Genomic DNA, 23,225 nt, shown 5'->3' with positions numbered 1-23,225 from the left:
GAGGCTTTTTACGGTGAAGACGTAGACATGATAATAAGCTGCAGCTAAGCGCTTATTCACACTAACGTGATGGCCATAAAAAGCTGCTGGAGCGGCCATTTTCCGTGACAGGTTTGAGTCTTTTAGGGATTTGTGAAAACCACCAGAAATCTGACATGTCTACAAGGCCATCACCAAAAAGCAGAATGGCCCCACAGACTCATCACATGGCCTGGTGTGAACACAGTCAAACGGTCCAGCTGAGGTTGGGTCCATGTGTGATGTGGCTGGTGGTCATGTGATTAGTTGCCAGGAAGGTCACAGGTCAAGCAAATTTTGTAATGTTTTGCCAATACATGCATCACAAAACCGCATTGTAAGATGTGCAGTGATTGGCGGTGTGGCACAATACTACCGCTAGATGTCATCCTGCCTTATAGTCCTATAGTACCCAGAGGTTTGTCATGTTCTTACCCTCCTTGCCTGTCGGGATCGTTCCTTGGCGCCTCATGGTCGCTGGACTCTTGTCTCTCCACCCGTCTCTCATGCCTTTCTCTCCTTCTTTCGGGAATGTCATGTTTTGGGGTCTCTTGCTCACTGGACCCCTGTCTTTCCAGCCTTTTGTCATGTCTATCTCGCCTTCTCTTCTCCTCCAGCTGCTCTGGTTTAGGAACCTCCTGCTCGCTGGACTCCTGCCGTTCTAGCCTGCGATCGTGTCGCTCTCTCCGTCGCTCCGCGTGCCGACTTGACTTCCCCTCGGCTTTCTCCGTGGATGAGCTCGCCATACCTTGTGCAGCTTTCATTTCGGATCGCTCGGCCCTGGAGCCTTCCTGAGCAGGCGGTGGCTTCTCTGTGACCTTGGCCTCTACATGGTCAATCTTTGGTTGCAATCTTTCTGGTTTCATCTCCTGCCGTACATACCCCACTCTGGCCTCGCCCTTCTCCGCTCTTGTCCTGTGGCTCTCCATCTGGATCCCATTAGGGATGGACAGACTGTCCTTCTGCTCTGGTTTTATTTCTGACTTGTCCTGGACTGTCTGTTGTACGAGGGGTGACGGTCGCGTTGAGAAGTCAGTTGTGTCGGGGAAAACTTTGCGACCAAGGAGCGGGGTTGCCGGTTGCTTGCTCTGTTCTGCTTTCATTTTCTCCAGCTTGTAGAACAAAAAGGATGCAAAACATATGAAGCTTCTTTATAGTACCTGCCCCTTCCCCCCCATTGCTCTGTCTTCATGTGTTCCTTACCGTCGTCAGTCTCCTCAGAGAACTGAATCTTTCTTCCCAGGCAGCTGCCGTTTTACGGAAGGCTTCGTGTCTTCGGATCAGCTGCTCCACCTCGTCCACGCTGTTCCCCAGCTCCGGACTCTTCACTATGGGCTCCTGTGCGGTCAGCCAGGCCTCGGCCACGCCGGCTTCTTGGGCAAACTGGTGGACTTCAAGCACTGTATTATAGGAAGAGAGCACGAGATGTTACCGGAAGTTACCCTGCGGCCTCGAGACCGGTGGGGGGGAAGATTTACTAGAATGGGGTTGTGTTGGCAGCAGGGGCCAGGGGTCTCTAACAGGAATGTTTACCAAAAAATATCTTAAATTTTTTTTTAATGTTCTTTTTATTAAAGATTAAAATTTACAAATTTTTATGTACAATTTTTTTTATAAAAATGTATGTTTTTCTGTTAAATATATAGTCTATACATTTATGAAGATTTTAATTTCTATACCACCATCTATACCTAAAAGTAATATCCTGCAATTTTCACTCTGGCCACCAAGCCTAATAATAGATGACTATGTGCCAGTTCTTTAGGGTTTTTTTTGTTTGCAGCAATAACCTCATATACATTACAAACAAGACAGACTGGATCACAATAGAAGATAACACCTCTACAGCTAACACCGATAGTGACGCATCAATACCTCACTACTGATGACGTCACAGCTTAGCTCCTCCCCTCCCTCAATTAGTTGATTTACAGAAGTTGATGTCTTTGGGGTGTTCGTGTTTACGTGCCCCCGCCCCCCCTCCCATTTACCTTCCTGCCCCCATTGATGACAATGTAAGGAGCGCTAACTCTGGTGAAAACCTCCCTGTGTGAACAGACTGTATACGGTGCTGCAGCCCGTTACTCTTATTTATTAACCCTTTCTACAGCTCTTGTATAAGGGGCCGTTAACCCTTCCATAGCCCTGGGGGCTCCAGCGATTCGGCAGCTACGACGTCTTAGGATTTACTTTCCTGTTAAAGTCCCATTTTTATAATAAGAAACGCGTGCGGCACGTGATTAACCCTCGCATGGAGTATCGAGATGATGCATCGGCATTCACTACAGCATCATGGACTCTGCTGCGTCATTAACCCCCTCTTTACCCTGACGTCCTTCAGTGTCCCTAACCCATCACTATCTTCTATTGAGGGTGCTGGATTTGGACCTGTAAACCCCAGGGATCAGATTTTTGGGGGGCTGATACAGTTAACTGCTCTCTATGGATAAAGAGCCCCATACATTTTGCTCCGAAGTCTCCCCCGCATTCATCAGGGGGGACGTGGAAATAGAGTGTGGGAGCTGCAAAGGTTTCCATGACAACCCTAATTAGCTGGTCTTTACATGGCGGGGGGCGCAGCCGCCTCTGTATCAGGAAGGAGATTAAGTAGGACATTTTGTGAAGTTGAATTACATGAAAATGAAAACTAAAGGAACGTGTAGACAGCGCGATATACGGCATGTGTTAGACAGACAGCGCAACATACGGCATGTGTAGACAGACAGCGCGATATATATACAGCAGGTATAGACAGACAGTGCGATATATATACGGCACGTGTAGACAGGGCTTTATATATACACAGCACGTGTAGACTGACAGCGCGAAATACGGCTTGTGTAGACAGCCAGCGCGAAATACGGTATATAGAACACGTGTAGACAGCGCAATATATATACAGCACATGTATACAGACAGCGCGATATATATACAGCAGGTATAGACAGACAGTGCGATATATATACGGCACGTGTAGACAGGGCTTTATATATACAGCACGTGTAGACTGACAGCGCGAAATACGGCTTGTGTAGACAGCCAGCGTGATATACGGTATATAGAACACGCGTAGACAGCGCAATATATATACAGCACATGTATACAGACAGCGCGATATATACACGGCAGATGTAGACAGTGTGATATATATATTGGACGAGAGATAGGAGGAGAGTTCGGAGTGGACGTGTTGCTCAGGCAGTTTTGAGGCGGACGGTATACGGGAGCAGTGAGATGGCGCCCATACTTACTCTGCTGCAGCCACTCCCAGTGTTTCTGCCATTTGTCCAGCATCTCCCTCTTCTTGGCCATCAGTCTGTCCAGACTCTGCTTGATCTGAAGGAATTGATAGAGCTTTAGTATATAACAGACACATCAGCCTTGTCATCCACCAACCACATGAACACTCGGCCGGTCACATAGGAAGGCAATGACCATGTCCATACAAGAGCTGAATTGATACGTGGACCAGTCTGGTAAAGATCTGTCAGAAACGTCAACCAAAAGGGGAACATTGGACAACCGACGACCGCCATTATAGTCAATGGGGATTACTGAGATCCCTGCAACGCACTAACCCAACACAAATGTGACTCTAGAGTAAAGGGGGCAAACACCAGTAATAGAGGACAGCTATTCTTCCTGCCTCTCCCATACACATGCACACTCAGAATAGCTTACAAAGTTTTTCTATTGCAACTCCAATAACATCAGAAAAAAAATATCTATGTATGTAAATCTTAATAAGTAGAAACCGTGTAGGCCTCGCCCACTGCCTATATACCCGGCTGTATAGTCCAGGCCTGATACAACTAGGCTCAGACAACACGGGGACCCTCTGCCATTTGTTAGGGCCACAGGTCTGAGGGTTGGTTTACACTAGCACTTGTATTCCGTCCACAAAGAGTCCGCATGGAGACCCCCCCCCGAACGGAATACCAACGCTAATGCAAGCGCATTGAGTTAAGCACGCGGAGCCCATAGAATATAATGGGCTCCGTGTGCTTGCCGCGCACTGCCCGCACAATTCTTTCGTGCGGGCAGTGCGCGGCAAGCACACGGAGCCCATTATAGTCTATGGGCTCCATGTGCTTTGCAAGCACATCGCTTGCAATTGCGATTGCATTCCGTCCGGGGGGGTCTCCATGCGGACTTCTTGTGGACGGAATACAAGTGCTAGTGTGAACCAACCCTTACTGTGGAATGTTTTTGTGGACCAGAATAGCCCATGTCAATGTAGAGACGTCTGTGTGAATAAGCCCTAACTCCGTGGATCAGCGGCACATGGAGAGCCACTGGCTTAATATACACAGTCGTAGGGATTCATAGGTGGGGCACATTTACTAAAGTGGTCTAAAAACATGACAGTCCATAGCAACCAATCACAGCCCATGGCAACCAATCAGACCATAGAAACCAATCACAACCCACAGCAACCAATCAGACCATAGAAACCAATCAAAGCAACCAATCATAGCCCATAGTAACCAGAGCCTATATCAACCGATCATGGCCTTTAGCAACCAATCACAACCCACGGCACCGAATCACAGCCCATGGAAACCAATTAGACCACAGAAACCAATCACAGCACAGCTTCCATTTTGTATTGTGCTCTTGAAAAATGAAAGCCATGCTAAGATTGGTTGCTATGGGCTTTGATTCGTTGCTATGGGCTGTTGATCGGTTGCTATAGGCAACAGTGATCTTTTTGCTTAAATCATTTTAATAAATCTGCCCCTACAACAAACTCTTATACATGAGGCCTTAAAGGGATCTGTCACCGAGGTGTGGCCCCCTACACCAGGGCTATGTCCTTCTGCTCTGACACCTGGGATGACTCGACCCACAAACAGGACTGGACCAGTTATTGGGCCCTAAACCTCAGCAAAATAAGGACATGCTCGTGGTTTAGGGACCCCAAACCTACTGACAGGTTCCCTTTCACAAGTCCAGTTGGCAACTACAGTTCACCTACTTCTTCCGTTGATGGCCGCTTGTTCAGGACTAACGACTTTCCCAGTTCCACGCAGTCCGCGATCCGTTTGTTTCGGGTCTCAATTTCACTCTTTAATCCTTGATGGTAATTTATTAGAACTTCCACGGAAGACACGTCTCTGAGGACATATGAAGACGGCTATGATCAGACGCTACGTGTGTGACCAGCTAAGCTCTAGCCATTGCCCATGTCTCATCTAGGGTCTCTCTGCAAGAGCCAAGCGTCCTGCTCGACCGTCCCATGGATTCTGCAGATAATTTATATACAGAACCCATGGTGCGAGGCTCAGTGAGCAAAACCACCAAGGAAAGCCGACATTGTCCATGAGCCAAGCCTTAGCCAGGGAGTCAGGACACAGAACCTGATGGTCAAGCCTTTGGGCCTACTCCTTCACTTCTCAACTCTAGCGCCACCATCACCACAAAGTCAAGACACCACAAACCAACGTTACTTTTCTTGTACAGATTCTGTTTTCCCGTTTTCTACATACCTGGGTTTCTCTCCTGTGCCAATTTGGCAGATAATGCTCTCCATCCAGGATATGAGGTCCCTCACCAGACCCAGGAACTTCATGCGATCACTGGTGGTGGTAATCTGCAGCCTGCAGTCTTCACACGAGGTCAGGAGCTCCTTCCAGGATCGCATCACTTCTTGCTCACTGGTGACTATGGCGGCGGCGTTTTCACCAGCATAGACTGTTCGCAGCTGTGCAGCATTTTCCTGGAGCTGCCGTACCTGCCCATGGAGGGGATGGTGGAGAATAAACCCTGACACTACAGTACACAGGTCAACATACAGCAATAAGCAGGATCGGCTATATATAGCAGTGGGTTATGTAAAGAGATCCAGTCAGGTCAGTTTGGGACACTAAACCACACACAGGCAGGTCCTTATAGATCCCAATCGCCCTGCTGTGAAGTCATCCGTGCCCTTTATATACTCGGCAGACTGATCTCTGGTGCTCCTGGCACCTGTGCTGCTCTTCTGTAACATATATCCTGGCTACCATGCGCATGCACCCAAGGCTTGGCGCATGCGCACTGAAGACAATGTCACTAAAGAACAGTTCCGGTGCCAGGAGTTCAGCGGCAGGGGGAGTATAAATCCTTTATATTTTTAGAGTGGGCTTGGATGGCTTTACACCGGGGCGATTTGGGATACTAAACCCCCAGTCCATAAGGACCTCTGGGTGGTTTAGTGTCCTGACAGGTTCCCTTTACAGCAAGGATGCAGCTTGTATGGTCAGCGGTAAATGTACTGAACTTACCTGAGTGACAAGGACCTGAATGTCATGTTCAAATGAACTAAGTATCCGCTGCAAGGAACCAGCTGAGAGCCGAGCTTCCTGCGCCTTCACCTCCGGCACTCTCTGCTTCTTCTCCTCCACCTGGGACAGGACCTCTTTGCAATCATTGAAGAACTTGTGTAACTCGTGAGAAGCAGAAAGCATCTGAGCTCTTGTTTCCATCAGTTCCAGCAGGTCCGCCCAGGCCTCGTTCACTCCATCTTTCCATTCTGCTATTGTGGCTGCATCTGAGTGTCCATAGTCAATGAGTTCATCCACCATCTGGTTAACGGCAGAGATGCGTTCCTGCCCGATGCTGCCCGTCTCACTGACAAACTCAGTGAACTTTTCCTGAAGGAGCTGCAACAAAAAAACCAGACCATGAGCAATAAAAGTGCAACACGGACAAAGTTTTATCACCCCAGATCTTGTGCACCTTTAGTGAGCTAATAAAGCCCAACCACAAGAGGAACCAGAGACAAAATACAACCGCCTAACACTGGTCTTCCAGCAGTTCCCAGAGTCACTCACCGTTACGTGCTCATAGTCTTGGCCCAGTTCTGGAGACCCCGCCACCACCTCCTTCTCTGCAATCCATTGCTCCAATTCATCCACCTCGCGACTCAACTGGAAGAGCCAATATTGCTGCTCAAGACGTCCTTTTCGCTCCTCCACCAGGTCCTTCAGAGACACGTAGAGCCGATCAATCTGAGATTGACGCCTACTTATCTGCTCACTATGCAAGGACAGTAGTCAGTGCATTAGACGGGAGCGCAATACAGACAAGTGACTAGCAAATAATCAGATTGTAAATCATCATCCAATATCATTGAGAAGAACATTGATGGAGGTTCCTGAGGACTTGGCTTTTAACACCAGTCCTCAGATCTCCTGTGCCGGTGGAGGGTGCGCTTCATTTATGACTAGGTGTACGTCTCCTCATAAATCAGGCGCAACGTCTGCCAGGTCTGTGTGTCTGGTTTCTATTATTGATAAGGCCATGAATGTTAGATCTGTGAGGGCCTGACACCCCGGACACCTGCAGATCAGTTGTAGTGAGACAGCTATTGACATGCTTTAGTACTGCAGCGCCGCCCCAATGAACTCTAGGGGGATGTAAACAATACCAGGAGACCTGTTGTCTCGGCACAGCTGATCTGCAGGGTCCTGGGTGTCAGGATAGGCCATCAATAATAGACACCCGATAACCCCTGAGGCTCCACGTTGTGGAAACACAGCTTTCTTTGTTGCAGATTTCCCTGCAGTTTCTTAAGCTGAAGCCAGGAGTGGATTGATCAGAAGGGAGAAGTAGAAGAAGCTTTTTGATATTTCCGATTCCTCGTGTAGCCATTCCTGGCTTTGGCTCAAAAAACTGCAGCAAAACCTGCAACAAAAAATGCTGCTTTTCTGCAACGTGAGGCCTCAGCCTAAATCTGGTCCAGTCCATTGCCAGCGTAGATTCCAGGCATAAATCTGCCGCCTTTTAGGCAACGTAAGAGAGCGACATGACAAAAATCATCAAGCTTATTATTCACACCTCGTACACCAAACCACTGTCTGACACTGGGCGGCCATTGCCGGCAATAGGTGCTGTGTAGGATTTGGTATACCCTGGTGCCGGGCGCAAAACTCGCTATCACGTGAAAGTTCCCTGGTGTTTGTGGCACAAAATCACTCCTGAGCACTAAGGGTTAATGGGGACCCTCAACGTGAGAAAAGGCCATAGAAACAGGACAAGCCTTAGGAAAATACACCGTTCTAGTACGTCCGTGTTCACATTTGTGTCTGTACAGAACAATCTGCAATCTGCAGAACAGCAGATCCTGATGTTCTAGTCGGGCACATTACTAGTATGTGAAGGCGGCCATATACCACGTATATATCCTATACATTACCGGTATGTGAAGACGGCCATATACCACATATATATCTTATACATTACCGGTATGTGAAGGCGGCCATATACCACGTATATATCCTATACATTACCGGTATGTGAAGGCGGCCATATACCACGTATGTATCCTATACATTACTGGTATGTGAAGGCGGCCATATACCACGTATATATCCTATACATTACCGGTATGTGAAGGCGGCCATAAACCACATATATATCCTACTAGCTGTTACCCGCAACTTTGTCTGCGGTGATTGTAGCAGTGGGTATATACAGGCGCGGGTAAGGTTTTCGTACTGTGTATAAGGTATGGGATATGAAATGTAACTTTGTATCTTGTTGTTGCTGTAATTCAGAGAATACGTGAGACTTTTGTGTTGAAGTTACTTTGTATTTGAGCTGCTATACGGTGTTGTGAGAAACTTTACACAGTGACTTTGGGACAGAAGTATTTGAAGTTAACCCTTTCCCGCCGATGGCATTTTTTGATTTTCGTTTTTGACTCCCCTCCTTCTAAACCCCATAACTTTTTTATTTCTCTGCTCCCAGAGCCATATGAGATCTTAATTTTTCCTGGGACAAATTTTTCTTCATGATGCCGCCATTATTTATTCTGTATAATGTACTGGGAAGCAGGGAAAAAATTCTGAATAGGGTGGATTTGAAGAAAAAATGCAGTTCTGCGACTTTCTTAGGGGCTTTGGTTTTACGGCGTTCACTGTGCAACCAAAATGACATGTCCCCTGTATTCTGTGTTTCGTTACGACTCCGGGGATACCAAATTTATATGGTTTTATTTACATTTTGACCCCTTAAAAAAATCCCAAACTGTGTTAAAAAATTATTTTTTGAAAAGTCGCCATATTCTGACAGCTGTAACTTTTTTATACGTGTGTGTAAGGGGATGTATAGGGCGTCTTTTTTTGCGGGACCGGGTGTACTTTGTAGTTCTACCATTTTCGGGAAATGTTATTGCTTTGATCACTTTTTATTAAATTTTTTATCAGAATCAAAACAGTGAAAAAATGGCGGTTTGGCACTTTTGACCATTTTTCCCGCTACGGCGTTTACCGAACAGGAAAAATATTTGTATATCTTTGTAGAGTGGGCGATTTCGGACGTGGGGATCCCTAACATGTATGTGTTTCACAGTATTTAACTACTTTTATATGTGTTCTAGGGAAAGGGGGGTGATTTGAATTTTTAATCCTTTTTATTTATTTTTTTTATATTTTTTTTACTTTTTGTAAACTTTTTTTTTTGCATTTATTAGACCGCCTAGGGGTATTGACATGGGTGGGCGGTGTCGCGGATTGTCAGAGCGGTGGGGGTCGGCAAACATGGCTGCTCCGGAGCGTTAAAGAGAGCCTCCTGGAGTATCGTTAAGGTGAGGGGTAAAGTATATGTACAGTCCTATGAAAAAGTTTGGGCACCCCTATTAATCTTAATCATTTTTAGTTCTAAATATTTTGGTGTTTATAACAGCCATTTCAGTTTGATATATCTAATAACTGATGGACACAGTAATATTTCAGGATTGAAATGAGGTTTATTGTACTAACAGAAAATGTGCAATATGCATTAAACCAAAATTTGACCGGTGCAAAAGTATGGGCACCTCAACAGAAAAGTGACATTAATATTTAGTACATCCTCCTTTTGCAAAGATAACAGCCTCTAGTCGCTTCCTGTAGCTTTTAATCAGTTCCTGGATCCTGGATAAAGGTATTTTGGACAAACAATTCAAGTTCAGTTAAGTTAGATGGTCGCCGAGCATGGACAGCCCGCTTCAAGTCATCCCACAGATGTTCAATGATATTCAGGTCTGGGGACTGGGATGGCCATTCCAGAACATTGTAATTGTTCCTCTGCATGAATGCCTGAGGATTTGGAGCGGTGTTTTGGATCATTGTCTTGCTGAAATATCCATCCCCGGCGTAACTTCAACTTCGTCACTGATTCTTGAACATTATTCTCAAGAATCTGCTGATACTGAGTGGAATCCATGCGACTCTCAACTTTAACAAGATTCCCGATGCCGGCATTGGCCACACAGCCCCAAAGCATGATGGAACCTCCACCAAATTTTACAGTGGGTAGCATGTGTTTTTCTTGGAATGCTGTTTCTTTTTGGACGCCATGCATAACGCCTTTTTTTTATAACCAAACAACTCAATTTTTGTTTCCAAAATGAAGCTGCCTTGTCCAAATGTGCTTTTTCATACCTCAGGCAACTCTATTTGTGGCGTACGTGCAGAAACGGCTTCTTTCTCATCACTCTCCCATACAGCTTCTATTTGTGCAAAGTGCGCTGTATAGTTGACCGATGCACAGTGACACCATCTGCAGCAAGATGATGCTGCAGCTCTTTGGAGGTGGTCTGTGGATTGTCCTTGACTGTTCTCACCATTCTTCTTCTCTGCCTTTCTGATATTTTTCTTGGCCTGCCACTTCTGGGCTTAACAAGAACTGTCCCTGTGGTCTTCCATTTCCTTACTATGTTCCTCACAGTGGAAACTGACAGGTTAAATCTCTGAGACAACTTTTTGTATCCTTCCCCTGAACAACTATGTTGAACAATCTTTGTTTTCAGATCATTTGAGAGTTGTTTTGAGTAGCCCATGATGCCACTCTTCAGAGGAGATTCAAATAGGAGATCAACTTGCAATTGGCCACCTTAAATACCTTTTCTTATGATTGGATACATCTGGCTATGAAGTTCAAAGCTCACTGAGGTTACAAAACCAATTTTGTGCTTCAGTAAGTCAGTAAAAAGTAGTTAGGGGAATTCAAATCAATAAAATGATAAGGGTGCCCATACTTTTGCACCGGTCAAATTTTGGTTTAATGCATATTGCACATTTTCTGTTAGTACAATAAACCTAATTTCAATCCTGAAATATTACTGTGTCCATCAGTTATTAGATATATCAAACTGAAATGGCTGTTGCAAACACCAAAATATTTAGAACAAAAAATGATTAAGATTAATAGGGGTGCCCAAACTTTTTCATAGGACTGTATATGTGATTGTGTGGGGTTAGGGGCGAGGCTGTAGAGGGCAATAGGAATTTTGTGGCTTGCTATGGTCCAAAGTGTGTGAGATTGCAGAGATGGTGGTGTGAGTTTGGGTTTTGTGGGGGTCCTGGCACAAACGTATGTGTGCAATTGTGACAAAAAGTAGCCTATTGCGCAATCGGGTGTATTAACTATGTTTGTGGAAAATTTCAGCCAAATCGGTGGAGCGGTTTTTCCGTGATTGAGGAACAAACATCCGAACATCCAAACTCACAAACCCACAAACTTTCACATTTATAATATTAATAGGATACATTACCGGTATGTGAAGGCGGCCATATACCACATACATATCCTATACATTACCGGTATGTGAAGGCGGCCATATACCATATACTGTATATATCCTATGCATTACTGGTAAGTGAAGGCGGCCATATACCACATATATATCCTATGCATTACTAGTATGTGAAGGCGGCCATATACCACATACATATCCTATACATTACCGGTATGTGAAGGCGGCCATATACCATATACTGTATATATCCTATGCATTACTGGTAAGTGAAGGCGGCCATATACCACATATATATCCTATGCATTACTAGTATGTGAAGGCGGCCATATACCACATATATATCCTATACATTACTGAAGGTTGATGACATCAACTATATATGGGCTGCCCAGAGTCTGCAGTTATTGCAGAAAAGAATGGCTGGACATGTTGGATTTCCGCATGCCCAATCGTTTTAACCTCAATGTTCCATGTTGCCTTTGCCCAAGTGTGCAAGTGTATGAGGGAGTCCTAAGGAATAGCTTTTGGCCAGACCAGCAGTCGCCCGACACTACCTGAAGGACTGTAAGAGATTTTATTTATTGTCAATTACTTGTACATGTTAGTGAGAGGACCCCGGATGTGCACAACCGTCTGACCTGGGGTCCCTAAAACCGTCCGGGGACTCCCTTGTGATCATCTCTTATAGGTGAGGAACCTTTGCAGGAGCGCAGGTTACACAGCACTGCAGGAGAAAGTATTATGGCTGCCCATTGGTATCAGTGCACTCCTGTGACCCTACAGAGACCTGCAAGGACTGCACAAGGCCACAATCCATCCCGGAATCGGGTCCATGTGTTGGATCACTACTGACTGAGCTCGGGACAGACGAACTCAACTCATAAGTGGAGATCAAATGAACTGAGCGACATTACGGCCGGGAAATGTGTCTGGTAGATGGACCAGCCTAAAACCCATCGCCGTCCCTCCGGATCCCTGCCACGTTCAGCAGGACACTTATTTTTTCCGTGTCCTGTTTGATTCAAGGTGTATTTTGGCCTCTGTGTGAACAGACCCTTAGAGGCCACAGACACCGGGATCAGACACATCCATATTGTATGAAGTGTCTCTCGGACTCTTCACATCTGTCAGTAATGTATTGTACAGATTGGGGTAATCCACAGAAACACTGACATGGACATGATGAGATTGCTGGGACTTGTAGTGACCCCTATAAATATGCACAGCAACCCCCAACATCTACGGGAAGGGATTCAAGCTACGGCTATGGATAGGTTGCTACCATGTATAATCTCTAGGGGAGATTGTCACACTCTCACCTGTCGGGGTGCCCCAAATCTAGGAGACTGCGACACTGCCGGGACAGCTGAGCGATTGTCTCCTCGTAGTTCTCAATGGTCTGCTCCACCATCAGGTGCTTTTTGAGAAGCTGCAGCGTGCTCTGCTCGTCCTGTACGGAGGGAATGGGACTGTTATATATGTGATAAGAAAAGGCTAGATAACCCCCACCCCCTTTCCCCTCCGCTGGGCTCCACTAACCACCACTACAAGGAGCTTAGGCTGCTGATAAGGTGGTCTCAGGAGAATATAGGGTTAACAATAACTCCACTACGACCTGCTGATCTCAAGTGCGATCTGGATGCTTCTCTACAGATTCCTAATCTGGAGACGTTCCCATGTCCTACTAAGATGCTTTGCACTCGGCACTAGTCATTATATGTTATGACATTTCTGACTGGAGGCGACGCCCTAAAGGCATGATCCCTATCGGATAAAATCTACTATGTCACTATAATAAAGGGATTGCTCAGAGGTTGTTGAGAAGACGTCACACATGGCAGAGATCCTTCAATTTCTTGGCCATCCTTGGCCTCTTCTGTGCAGGGGCTGACCATGTTCTGTGTACATAGAGATACAGACAGCAGGACCTATATCTGTGCTTTACTACCGTTCAGTGCCCATGCAGGAGACCATATGGGTAGGGATAGCTGAGACACATGGGTAAATCACATGACTGCTGTCATTTTGCATCCATCATATATAGACCATCACGGGGTCTTTTACTGAGAGGCAGATGGACTCTGGTAAAACGACTTCCATGACGGTCAAAGAATGTTCTTGGATGACAAAGGAAATTGAGGTGTCTGCAGAAAACTTAAACATGGAGCGCTAAGCAGTTACCCTAATACGATTCTTAGTCATTTCTTACCTTCCCCTTCTCCTCGTTCATCATCAGGAGCTCTTGCTCACTTAGCCAGGTCTCCACCTCGCCCACATCGAAGTAATACTGCTGCACCTGGTAGTTGATGTCCAGAAGCTGCTGCCGCCTCTCAGTCTCCTCCCGCAGCACATCCCACATCTCCCGCAGACTCTCAAACCCTATGCGGACCCCTTCTGCCTCCGGAGTGCGAATACTGGCAATGGCGCCTGCACGCTCTAAGATGTCGTCCACGCGGGGGGAATGGACCTGAATCTCCCTCCTCAGGTTCTAGTAAAGAGATTGGAGCAAACACAATGAAATTAAAGAGGAGGCACAAACATCCAGTAAGAGACAGACATGGGGTAAGGTTTTGGGAACTTTATTGTGATCAATGAAGACTTGTCCTTCCAATTATATGGAGAGTCTTCAAGGAGTTGGTGCGTCAATAAAAATAATCAGGTTATCACTGGGTGGTCTATTGGACTCGGAGCCTTGTTTTATGGGGCCGCAGCCCGGGCACATCCTGCCGTCAGCCACTCCCCTCTTATTCTGACACCCAGGAGCCGCACGTCTGTCCATACAGCAGTGCGGGGTCAGTCACATCCGGCTCCACCATCTGATGTCCGTACCCCAGTGCAGATTTTTGGTAGAATAAGGATTGGGCATGTTGCATCTCAAGACATAAACTTCCTCCAGATCTACATTACAGCTGTTTATATCATATGCACACTCGGCTAAGTCAAAATAGTACGTGTATGAGTGTGTTGGGGGAGGGGAGAAGGAATCTCGTAAACTCGCTCAGGTTTTGTTCACATTTGTATTGGAGTCTTCATTCAGAACTGTCCTAAAATTGCAGAATGAAAAAATTCTACATGGACAACGTTAACGTTCGGCGCTTTCGGCTAAAGAAAACACCCGATGGACCCCCATTATAGTCATTGCTGTCTGCAGATCAGAACAACGGACACCTGGCACTAGTATGAACCAAACATGTCCATTTCCTGATGTATCACTTGCAGGTTTGCAACCAATGTCTAGATGTGAGAAGACGCAGACACTTACCTGGTTCTTCTTGATAAGTTGCTGAACGGTCTGTAAGTTAGTGCCGTGATCTTTCGATGTTGAGAGAGGAAGTCTCTCCTGAATCCAGGACTGGGCGAGATGAAATACGAAGGAGTTACAAGAGATCTCTATGGCTACTATCCACATACAGAACAGACACAGCTTAAAGGGGTCGTCCGGCCCAAAACATACTAATAGTCACAGGATAGGTCCTTGTTATGTGATCTGTGGGGGCCGAAACTCAAACCCTGCACAGATCAGAGGACGGCAGTGGGTGCAGCACCGGCCCTATTCAAGTCATGTGACTGGTGCTGTAATTCTCCAGAACTACCACTAGACAGTGGACGGGGCTGCTGGGTCACTTCTATTACACCCGTCCTGAGGCTGCTACAACAGCTGATCTGTGCAGGGTCTGAGTGTCAGACCCCAAAAGGTCACAAACTGATGGCCTATCCATAGTAAGAAAAGGCAATATCGAGCTGGACACAAATGTTTATTCCCTGGCCCTCCACCAAGTCATCCTAGAAATGTATATCCAATGAGCCCGATCAGATCCAAATGCTCCATAAACTTTACACAATTCAATTATACAAGCCAATGTAAGAAACTGGGAAAAATGCTTCTTTCTCCTCCTCTTATCTGCCTCTGGTCCTCCTCGCTCCCTCTGCCTAAAATGACATCTCACTTGAATCCCTCCTGGTTAGCTCATAAAGGTAATAGATGACAAGTGTCCATAGAAGTCTATGGAGCAAGGAGGAAGTAGGAGGAGACAAAAGAGGAAGCAGCAGAGAGACACAGTGCTGCAGCTAAGAGTAAGTTTTCTATCTTACATCAGTCTATTATTCACATTAATCCTGATGAGCACCACTGTATAGTGTTCTGTATGGTGCTGCAGATAATAGTAAGTCTTCCATCTTACATCAAATATACACATTAATCCTAATGAGCACCGTTGTATAATGTTCTGTATAATGCTGCAGCTAACAGTTAGTTTTATATCTTGCATCAGACAATTATTACTTTATTCCTTATGAGCATAGCTGTATAATGTCCTGTATGTTGCTGCTGCTTCTCAGTGAGTGAGGGGAAGAGTTAGGGAGCAGAATCTCCTATTTTCACTCTGTTCTGCTATGGCAGACATTACACCAACTGGTCTCCATCCACCAGCTCAGAGATAACTGAGAATCAGAGACAGAACATGCAGAATACAAGTAATACAATGACTGGATATAGCACTGTCCTCACGTACACATGGAAGCTTTTACTGAAAAGTCTTCTACAAATGTAGGTATATTTTACGTGATGCGTCTGGGACATGGGCCACTTACCCCGCCATACAGTGCTGACACTCTATGACTTACTTACAGTATATATATATCCGACTGCAGGAAACGTCTGCATTGATGTTCAGTGAATACTCACAATCTCGTCTTCCAGGTCCCGGGTGACTTGATGAACCTCCTTGGAGGCCAGAAGAATGCGTCGTCTTTCTTTTAAGGGCTCGATCAAACGCACAATCCTAGTGCCGACCTCATTCTGCTTTTCCTCCACCGCCTCCTGGCTCACCACGTCCAGGGGCAGAGATGCAATCTGTGCCTGCAGCTCGCCAACCTCCTTGTACCATTCCTCCATCTGGGACTCCATCGTCTGCATCAAGGGAGGAAATTCAGAGACCAAGGCACAAAGGATTTCTGGGACATTAAGGGGCATCTATAAAGTTTAAGGGGATGTTCACACATTTAGATTAGAGACACCTGCTTGACCATCCCTCAGATTCTGCCTCAAAACCAGCTCCAAATTCTGTCCATAATCTGCTCGCCATTGTTCAGGAGGCAGCGACGGACACGCAGGACCGGCCATACGAGAGAGGCTGTACTGATTAACCCCTTGTTTTCTGAGGCCGATCACTGAGCAAACCCACTATAGTGGAAAGGACTTCATGGCAGAAGATCCCCTCAAATTCCTCTCCAAATCACATTATCTGAACTGAGCACAAGACTCTTGACCACAGAGATAACTGTGAGCCCCCTCTTATGGGGCAAAACTAGTAGTAGGAAGTGAAGGACATAGTTATGGGGGCAAATTCACTGCCATGGGGCAAATCTACTAGATTTAGGAAGTGAAGGACATTCCTGTAGGGGAAAGGTTTTCGATATCTAACATTGGTCGATATAGACAATTCAACATGAGTCAAGTTAAAGAGAGCCGAACACCATGTCTCATGCATGACACATACCCCAAGTCGCTGCTTCCCTCTTACTTGTAGGCTCCTTCAGTCACCTGCAGAGAGCCAGTGGGCGGTCCTTAGCACTTTAGCCACTATTACTGGACCTCCCACTTGACTCATTACTGCTATCAGTGCCAGAGATGAACAAGGGAGCCCAGAAGAAAACCATCAATGGTATCAGCAAGGCGGCGGCTGTGAACGTCTGCTGCTGGTTACCCTGATGTGAAGCCACGACTGGTCCTCTTTAAAGGACATGCATGCAAGGAAACCTATTCTATCTGTAGTAGGACCAAGCCTCACGTGATACCAAGAACATCCACAGCTTTACAAGGTGCCTTAGGATCATGAATGAAAAGTGAGAACATAAAAATCTGATGGAATTGTAGACGTAGCTGCAGATACAGATGGCTCACATCCAAGAATGAAAGCCAAAAACCAGGCAATGGGAGAAGAACCAGTGACAGTGGAGCATGGCAGCCATAGACCGAAGACAAGACGTCACGAAGACAAATGAGAACAAGACACACACACAATACTACACACAATCTACCGTACCAGGGGCCACGCAATGGTCTGGGAACACAATGCACTGAGATGATGGACAGCCGTGGGGGTCTGCGTCACGCTGTAGGAAGAATGAGGTGTATGAATGATGAGCAAGCACAAAGCCCAAACTTTATCTCTGCCTCAATAAAGTGAGCGGTGAATGAAGGATGGTAGAGGAGTAAATCAGACCCGACACCTGTATACTCATCACCAGGATTGTTCACCAGCCACAGACCATTGTGGTGCGTTATCCTGAGTATGGCCGAAGAACATCTTCCCCAACGTATGGCCGGAGAACCACCAGGCACCAGACCAGGCTGTGGAAGCCCCAACACACACATTGCATTCAATATGGTGGCTCGATGTCAACCTGGCCTTTAGGAGAGGTTTCCCTGTAGATTGCACAGACATCGGTGGACAGACATCTGCAGAGCTCACACTCACGGTTCAATGTGTCCTGGACACCCCATCTGTAGCATCAGGTCCGACAGATTACTAAATTGGATAAGTCGCTATACTAAGAACAAAGCCGAGCCTATCCCAAGGGTTTACTGGCCCATAACACAAGACACTCACCTCAAGCTTCTTCAGTTGGGTATTAACAGTGGAAATGTCAGGAAACGTCTCGACAGGTTGCAGCTGCTCTTCCAGCCTATGAAGTCTTTTGCCCAGGTCTGAATAATTTTGTACCACCAGTTCGGCCTTATTGGTTTGGAAGAGCTGCTGGGCTTTGGCTTGTGTACTGGACTCGAGCTCCAGCCAACACTGACGGATCTCTTCCAACTTCTTCTTCACCACCCCGGCCAGCTCCGGCTTCTCCTGGATGAGCTGATGACCTTCCTGTGTAGATTATATGATGGGGGATTAATCATTGAGTTATGACCCATGTGATATGTTGATATGGACAGGTTATAGCGCCGGAAGAGTCGAGCAGGATGATATAAGGTTCTATAGGGAAAGTACAACTAGAATTCAGCACAACTAGGAAGTTACTATAACCCCAGCTCACGTTTTGGTTAGGAGTCCAGTGGGCGGTCCTAATGAACGACAGACAGCTTTCTTGTATAAGTGTCCATACAGTCGTATATAATGTAAGACATGGGTTCACTTCTTTGCTGATCATTATATAATAGATTTGTTCTTTGTATATCTCTCCGCCTCTGCTCATGGTGGCTGATAATGTACGACTAGGACGTGTGTGCACTTAGCACTATTCATTCACATGTATCCATACATCATAGATTATGGAAATTCGGATTGGAAGCAATGCCCTATAGGCACCATTCCCATTAGTGAGGACTCTACTACAGTCTCGTGTCTATTGTCTTTCCAGCAGAAATTTTTCCTTCCTCCCCATAAGGGAATTTAAGAACTGGAATCTCACAGTATATCAGGTGAAGTTCTTAGTTCATGGATCATAACTAAAGTTTCCTGCAACGGCAAAGGTCACTGATAGGACCGCCCACTGGACTCCTAAACCCAGAATGAACAGGGATGTAAATGGATAAATAACCAGTTACACGGAATCTCTTCCCCCCTATCTATAGATTGCTCTGCTTGGCTTCTCCTGCTCTATAACCTGCCGACTGTAGATTTCATCACAACATCTCCTCTTTAAGGCAGAATTTCCCTTGTAGGACAGTTTGAGACTCAAATTCACACTTATTCATTCACACTTATAGAAATGTACAAAAAACGGTCCCGTCCTGAGGACTAAAATACTGGATGTTTTCAGCTACTGGTGTCTACTTTGCTTCCTACAATATTTTACTTTTACCACCTTGAACCTGTCGCCATGACCCCCCCCCCCCCCCAATCAAAAAAAAAAATAATAATCTGGGCTCAAGATGAAAAACAAAAGCCAAGAACAAAGAAAAATAAAACAACAAAAAAAATCATCCTATTGTATCTATGGTTTTGATCTTTGTATCTTCGCGGACAGTCCACGGATGATTTACACAACTGATGGCCACGGAAGGCCAAGTGCTGGATATTTCATCTCACAGCCCCACAGACTTGAGTGACGAAGACGAGTAGAGAAGAGAAATAACTCGCCGGGTAACATTACTAAGTCTCTATTGGTCTGTGATAGAAATGGACGTGTAACCGGCTCCTTCCGCTATGACCGGCTCCTTCCACTATGACCGGCTCCTTCCACTATGACCGGCTCCTTCCGATATGAAGGCTCCTTCCACTATGACCGGCTCCTTCCGCTACGACCAGCTCTTTCCTCTATGACCGCCTCCTTCCGCTATGACCGCCTCCTTCCGCTATGACCGGCTTCTTCCGATATGACCGCCTCCTTCCGCTATGACTGGCTTCTTCCGCTATGACCGCCTCCTTCCGCTATGACCGGCTTCTTCCGATATGAAGGCTCCTTCCGCTATGACCGGCTCCTTCCGCTATGACGGCTCCTTCCGTTATGACCGGCTCCTTCTGCTATGACCGACTCCTTCCCCTATGACTAAATCCTTCTGCTATGATGTGCCATCTCTGGATTTCTCACGGACAGAAAAATTGTTCATGTGAAAGTGTCTTAAGGGTTTTTCATGAAAAAAACAGACATCGCACAGACGCATAAGAGTGAATAGAACCATCCACAGGTCGGTAGTCTCTGTGGCCTGCGCTCACGTTTTTCTCTTTCGTCTTGGCCATCCAAGTCTATGGGTATTTGTCGCCTTCCGTTTGCTGTGCGTAGTTTCCCAGATTCATTGTTAGGTGATGTAGAAAAATAAGAAAGGTGTCCGTAAAAAAAACTGTATGGTGCGCGGATCAAACATGGAAGTCCCTGAGGCCGCACAACGTTCATTGTTCTTAGCAGCAAAATAAGTAATTTCTGTGAAGGCGCCAAATTGTGCAATGTGACTGTATCAGGATGCCGGTATGGGGACGGCTCGTCATGCTCAGTCCCGCACACACATGACCAGTCATTCTGTCCTCGTAGACGTTGCGATGGCAGTCTCTTCTCTCCTTCATTCCTCACATACTTGATCTTATTATTTTTCTTCAAAGAAAAGGGGGCAAAATAATCGGATTTAATGCAAATTGGTGTCTGGCTGGTGGAAGGCGAGATAAGAGATGCCTGGAGGCCCTTGATATGTCACATGGGTGCGACACATCTGAAGTCACGCTATCTGGGTCACGCCGGCCCCATTTTATATGACAGAATTGAGCAAGAAATCTAATAAGATGGAATTAACCCCTTCATCGGTCTTATTGGATTTGGTTTTATTCCTTGAGGAACCCGACCTGGCGATCGCCTCACGCTGACGTCCCTGGAGAGATATTAAGGATCCGGATTTCGACAGTCGCCATGTAATGCTGCATTTGCCCTGTGGTGGCGCTGTGGTGTAAAGTAATTCCAGGTATCTCTGTAGGTTACAGATTATTGTCATGGACCTGTTAGCACGTGTTCACACAGATCAGACACTGCATAAGACAATCAGAACCCAAGGCTGAACCTCCGATTTGTGGTTTGCATCACGTTCAGCTAATTGCTGCAAACCTGCCGTGTGAACACGTCCAAAGAAGGGCCCAAACTGTAAAATCCTTATTAGAATTGGTAGCGTCAGAATATGGGGGACGATGTTGTGGCCTCAGCACGCTGACTACTACTGCTGCATCATGGCTTGTCAGAACACCAGGGTTGTCAGGGGCTGCTTCATCTTTCAGGAACAGCGCCACCCTTGTCTTGGGCTGTGACTGGTATTGCAGCTATTCCTCTCACATGGGGCTGAGCCTCGATACTAGTCACAGCCTCAGATATCATCTCTTTTCACCTGTTTGACGTTCATTGCTCTGGGTTTGTGGTTCGCTTATTAATTTCATTATAGGAAAAAAATGCAAAACACGGCAAAAGAAAAACACCATAAAATATCTGCAATACTTTTCTTTGCTGGAATACAACAGCACGTAAAATCTCTGTGTGAATGCAGCCTTACAGAGGAGCCGTCCCCTGTGCTGACACGTCTGGTCTAGTAAATGCTTGTTATCTTCTGCATTGTGCTGCTCCTCTGTTATTCCTCCAGGAAATCTATAACTGATTGGACAACTAGATATTTCCATTGCCCTGCCATATTATCAGCACTGGGTCAGATTGTGCAGGGACCCCCCCCCCCCCCCCTACATAAATAAATTCAGACATTTCCAGGAGGAATAACATAGGGACAGTGCAGCACTGGGTTATAAAGGAAAGCTGCTACAGATTCATGATGAATATAAGTAGAGACACGTCAGGTCCTCGCTGGTACACACACAGTAATAACATCAGGTCCGTCTGACTGTCCGATCCTGAATTGTAAGCTCTTGGGTACAGTCTATAGGTATATAGTATAGTATATACAGGGCATTGACCTCAGATAAGGACAAGATACACAAATCTAAATAATGGCCGCAGCTGTGGCTATTGCATCGCACGGAGGAATAACCTGGCGCCCGCTGACACTGCAGCCATATGCTAATCCCTGGAATAAAATGTTTACAGCAATCTTGGCGTCTTCGTGCTGGCGATCCGATCGGACTGACAGCAAAACACAAAATCCTGAGGCCGCTGCGTCCAGAGCAAGTGCCCTGTGTATGAGCTGCATCTGCCAGAGCTCTCAGAGCTGCCATCGGGGCTGGCACCGGCCATACAGTCCAATCTGCAGACTCTTCTGCCCGGCACTGGAAATTTACCGAAATCTAGCAGGCGGATTTGGCGTCATGTTTACAGGAAGTGGGTGTCTGGTTACCGAGAATTACATAAGCAACCAAAAATACAATAACCCTGGAATCCAGAAGTATGAGAAGATGGATGGAGGTTATAAATAGACGTGACCTTTACGGGACGTGGCCGCGACCATTGCAACATCCTCCTATAGGTCCTGTATCCTTGCATCCTCCTATAGGTCCTGTATCCTTGCATCCCCCTATAGGTCCTGTATCCTTACATCCCCCTATAGGTCCTGTATCCTTACATCCTCCTATAGGTCCTGTATCCTTACATCCCCCTATAGGTCCTGTATCCTTACATCCCCCTACAGGTCCTGTATCCTTACATCCCCCTATAGGTCCTGTATCCTTACATCCCCCTATAGGTCCTGTATCCTTACATCCCCTATAGGTCCTGTATCCTTACATCCTCCTATAGGTCCTGTATCCTTACATCCCCCTATAGGTCCTGTATCCTTACATCCTCCTATAGGTCCTGTATCCTTACATCCCCCTATAGGTCCTGTATCCTTACATCCCCCTATAGGTCCTGTATCCTTACATCCCCCTATAGGTCCTGTATCCTTACATCCTCCTATAGGTCCTGTATCCTTACATCCCCCTATAGCTCCTGTATCCTTACATCCTCCTATAGGTCCTGTATCCTTACATCCTCCTATAGGTCCTGTATCCTTACATCCCCCTATGTGTCCTGTATCCTTACATCCTCCTATAGGTCCTGGATCCTTACATCCCCCTATAGGTCCTGGATCCTTACATCCCCCTATAGGTCCTGGATCCTTACATCCCCCTATAGCTCCTGTATCCTTACATCCCCCTATAGCTCCTGTATCCTTACATCCCCCTATAGGTCCTGTATCCTTACATCCTCCTATAGGTCCTGGATCCTTACATCCCCCTATAGGTCCTGGATCCTTACATCCCCCTATAGGTCCTGGATCCTTACATCCCCCTAT

The 23,225-nt window shown here is 46.3% G+C and overlaps 1 protein-coding gene across 2 annotated transcripts in view; it reads right to left on the bottom strand.

Annotated features, from left to right (window-relative positions):
- Nucleotides 1-23,225, bottom strand: part of SPTBN4 (spectrin beta, non-erythrocytic 4) — a 58,226-nt gene that overhangs the window by 5,474 nt on the left and 29,527 nt on the right. For both annotated transcript variants that reach the window (XM_075259922.1, XM_075259923.1), the window contains 12 exons: nt 18,136-18,399; nt 16,209-16,433; nt 14,787-14,876; nt 13,734-14,012; nt 12,844-12,974; nt 6,834-7,038; nt 6,285-6,662; nt 5,508-5,752; nt 4,997-5,135; nt 3,270-3,354; nt 1,222-1,418; nt 454-1,130 (listed from right to left, as the gene is read on the bottom strand). In XM_075259922.1, the coding sequence (XP_075116023.1) occupies nt 454-1,130; nt 1,222-1,418; nt 3,270-3,354; nt 4,997-5,135; nt 5,508-5,752; nt 6,285-6,662; nt 6,834-7,038; nt 12,844-12,974; nt 13,734-14,012; nt 14,787-14,876; nt 16,209-16,433; nt 18,136-18,399 (2,915 nt within the window). The remainder of the gene's footprint in view (nt 1-453; nt 1,131-1,221; nt 1,419-3,269; nt 3,355-4,996; nt 5,136-5,507; nt 5,753-6,284; nt 6,663-6,833; nt 7,039-12,843; nt 12,975-13,733; nt 14,013-14,786; nt 14,877-16,208; nt 16,434-18,135; nt 18,400-23,225) is intronic.

The sequence above is a fragment of the Leptodactylus fuscus genome, chromosome 11 (assembly GCF_031893055.1).
Source record: "Leptodactylus fuscus isolate aLepFus1 chromosome 11, aLepFus1.hap2, whole genome shotgun sequence".
In the NCBI taxonomy this organism is placed as follows: domain Eukaryota; kingdom Metazoa; phylum Chordata; class Amphibia; order Anura; family Leptodactylidae; genus Leptodactylus; species Leptodactylus fuscus.
The sequence above is the reverse complement of the archived record's forward strand: the minus strand, read 5'-3'. Positions and strand labels throughout refer to the sequence as shown.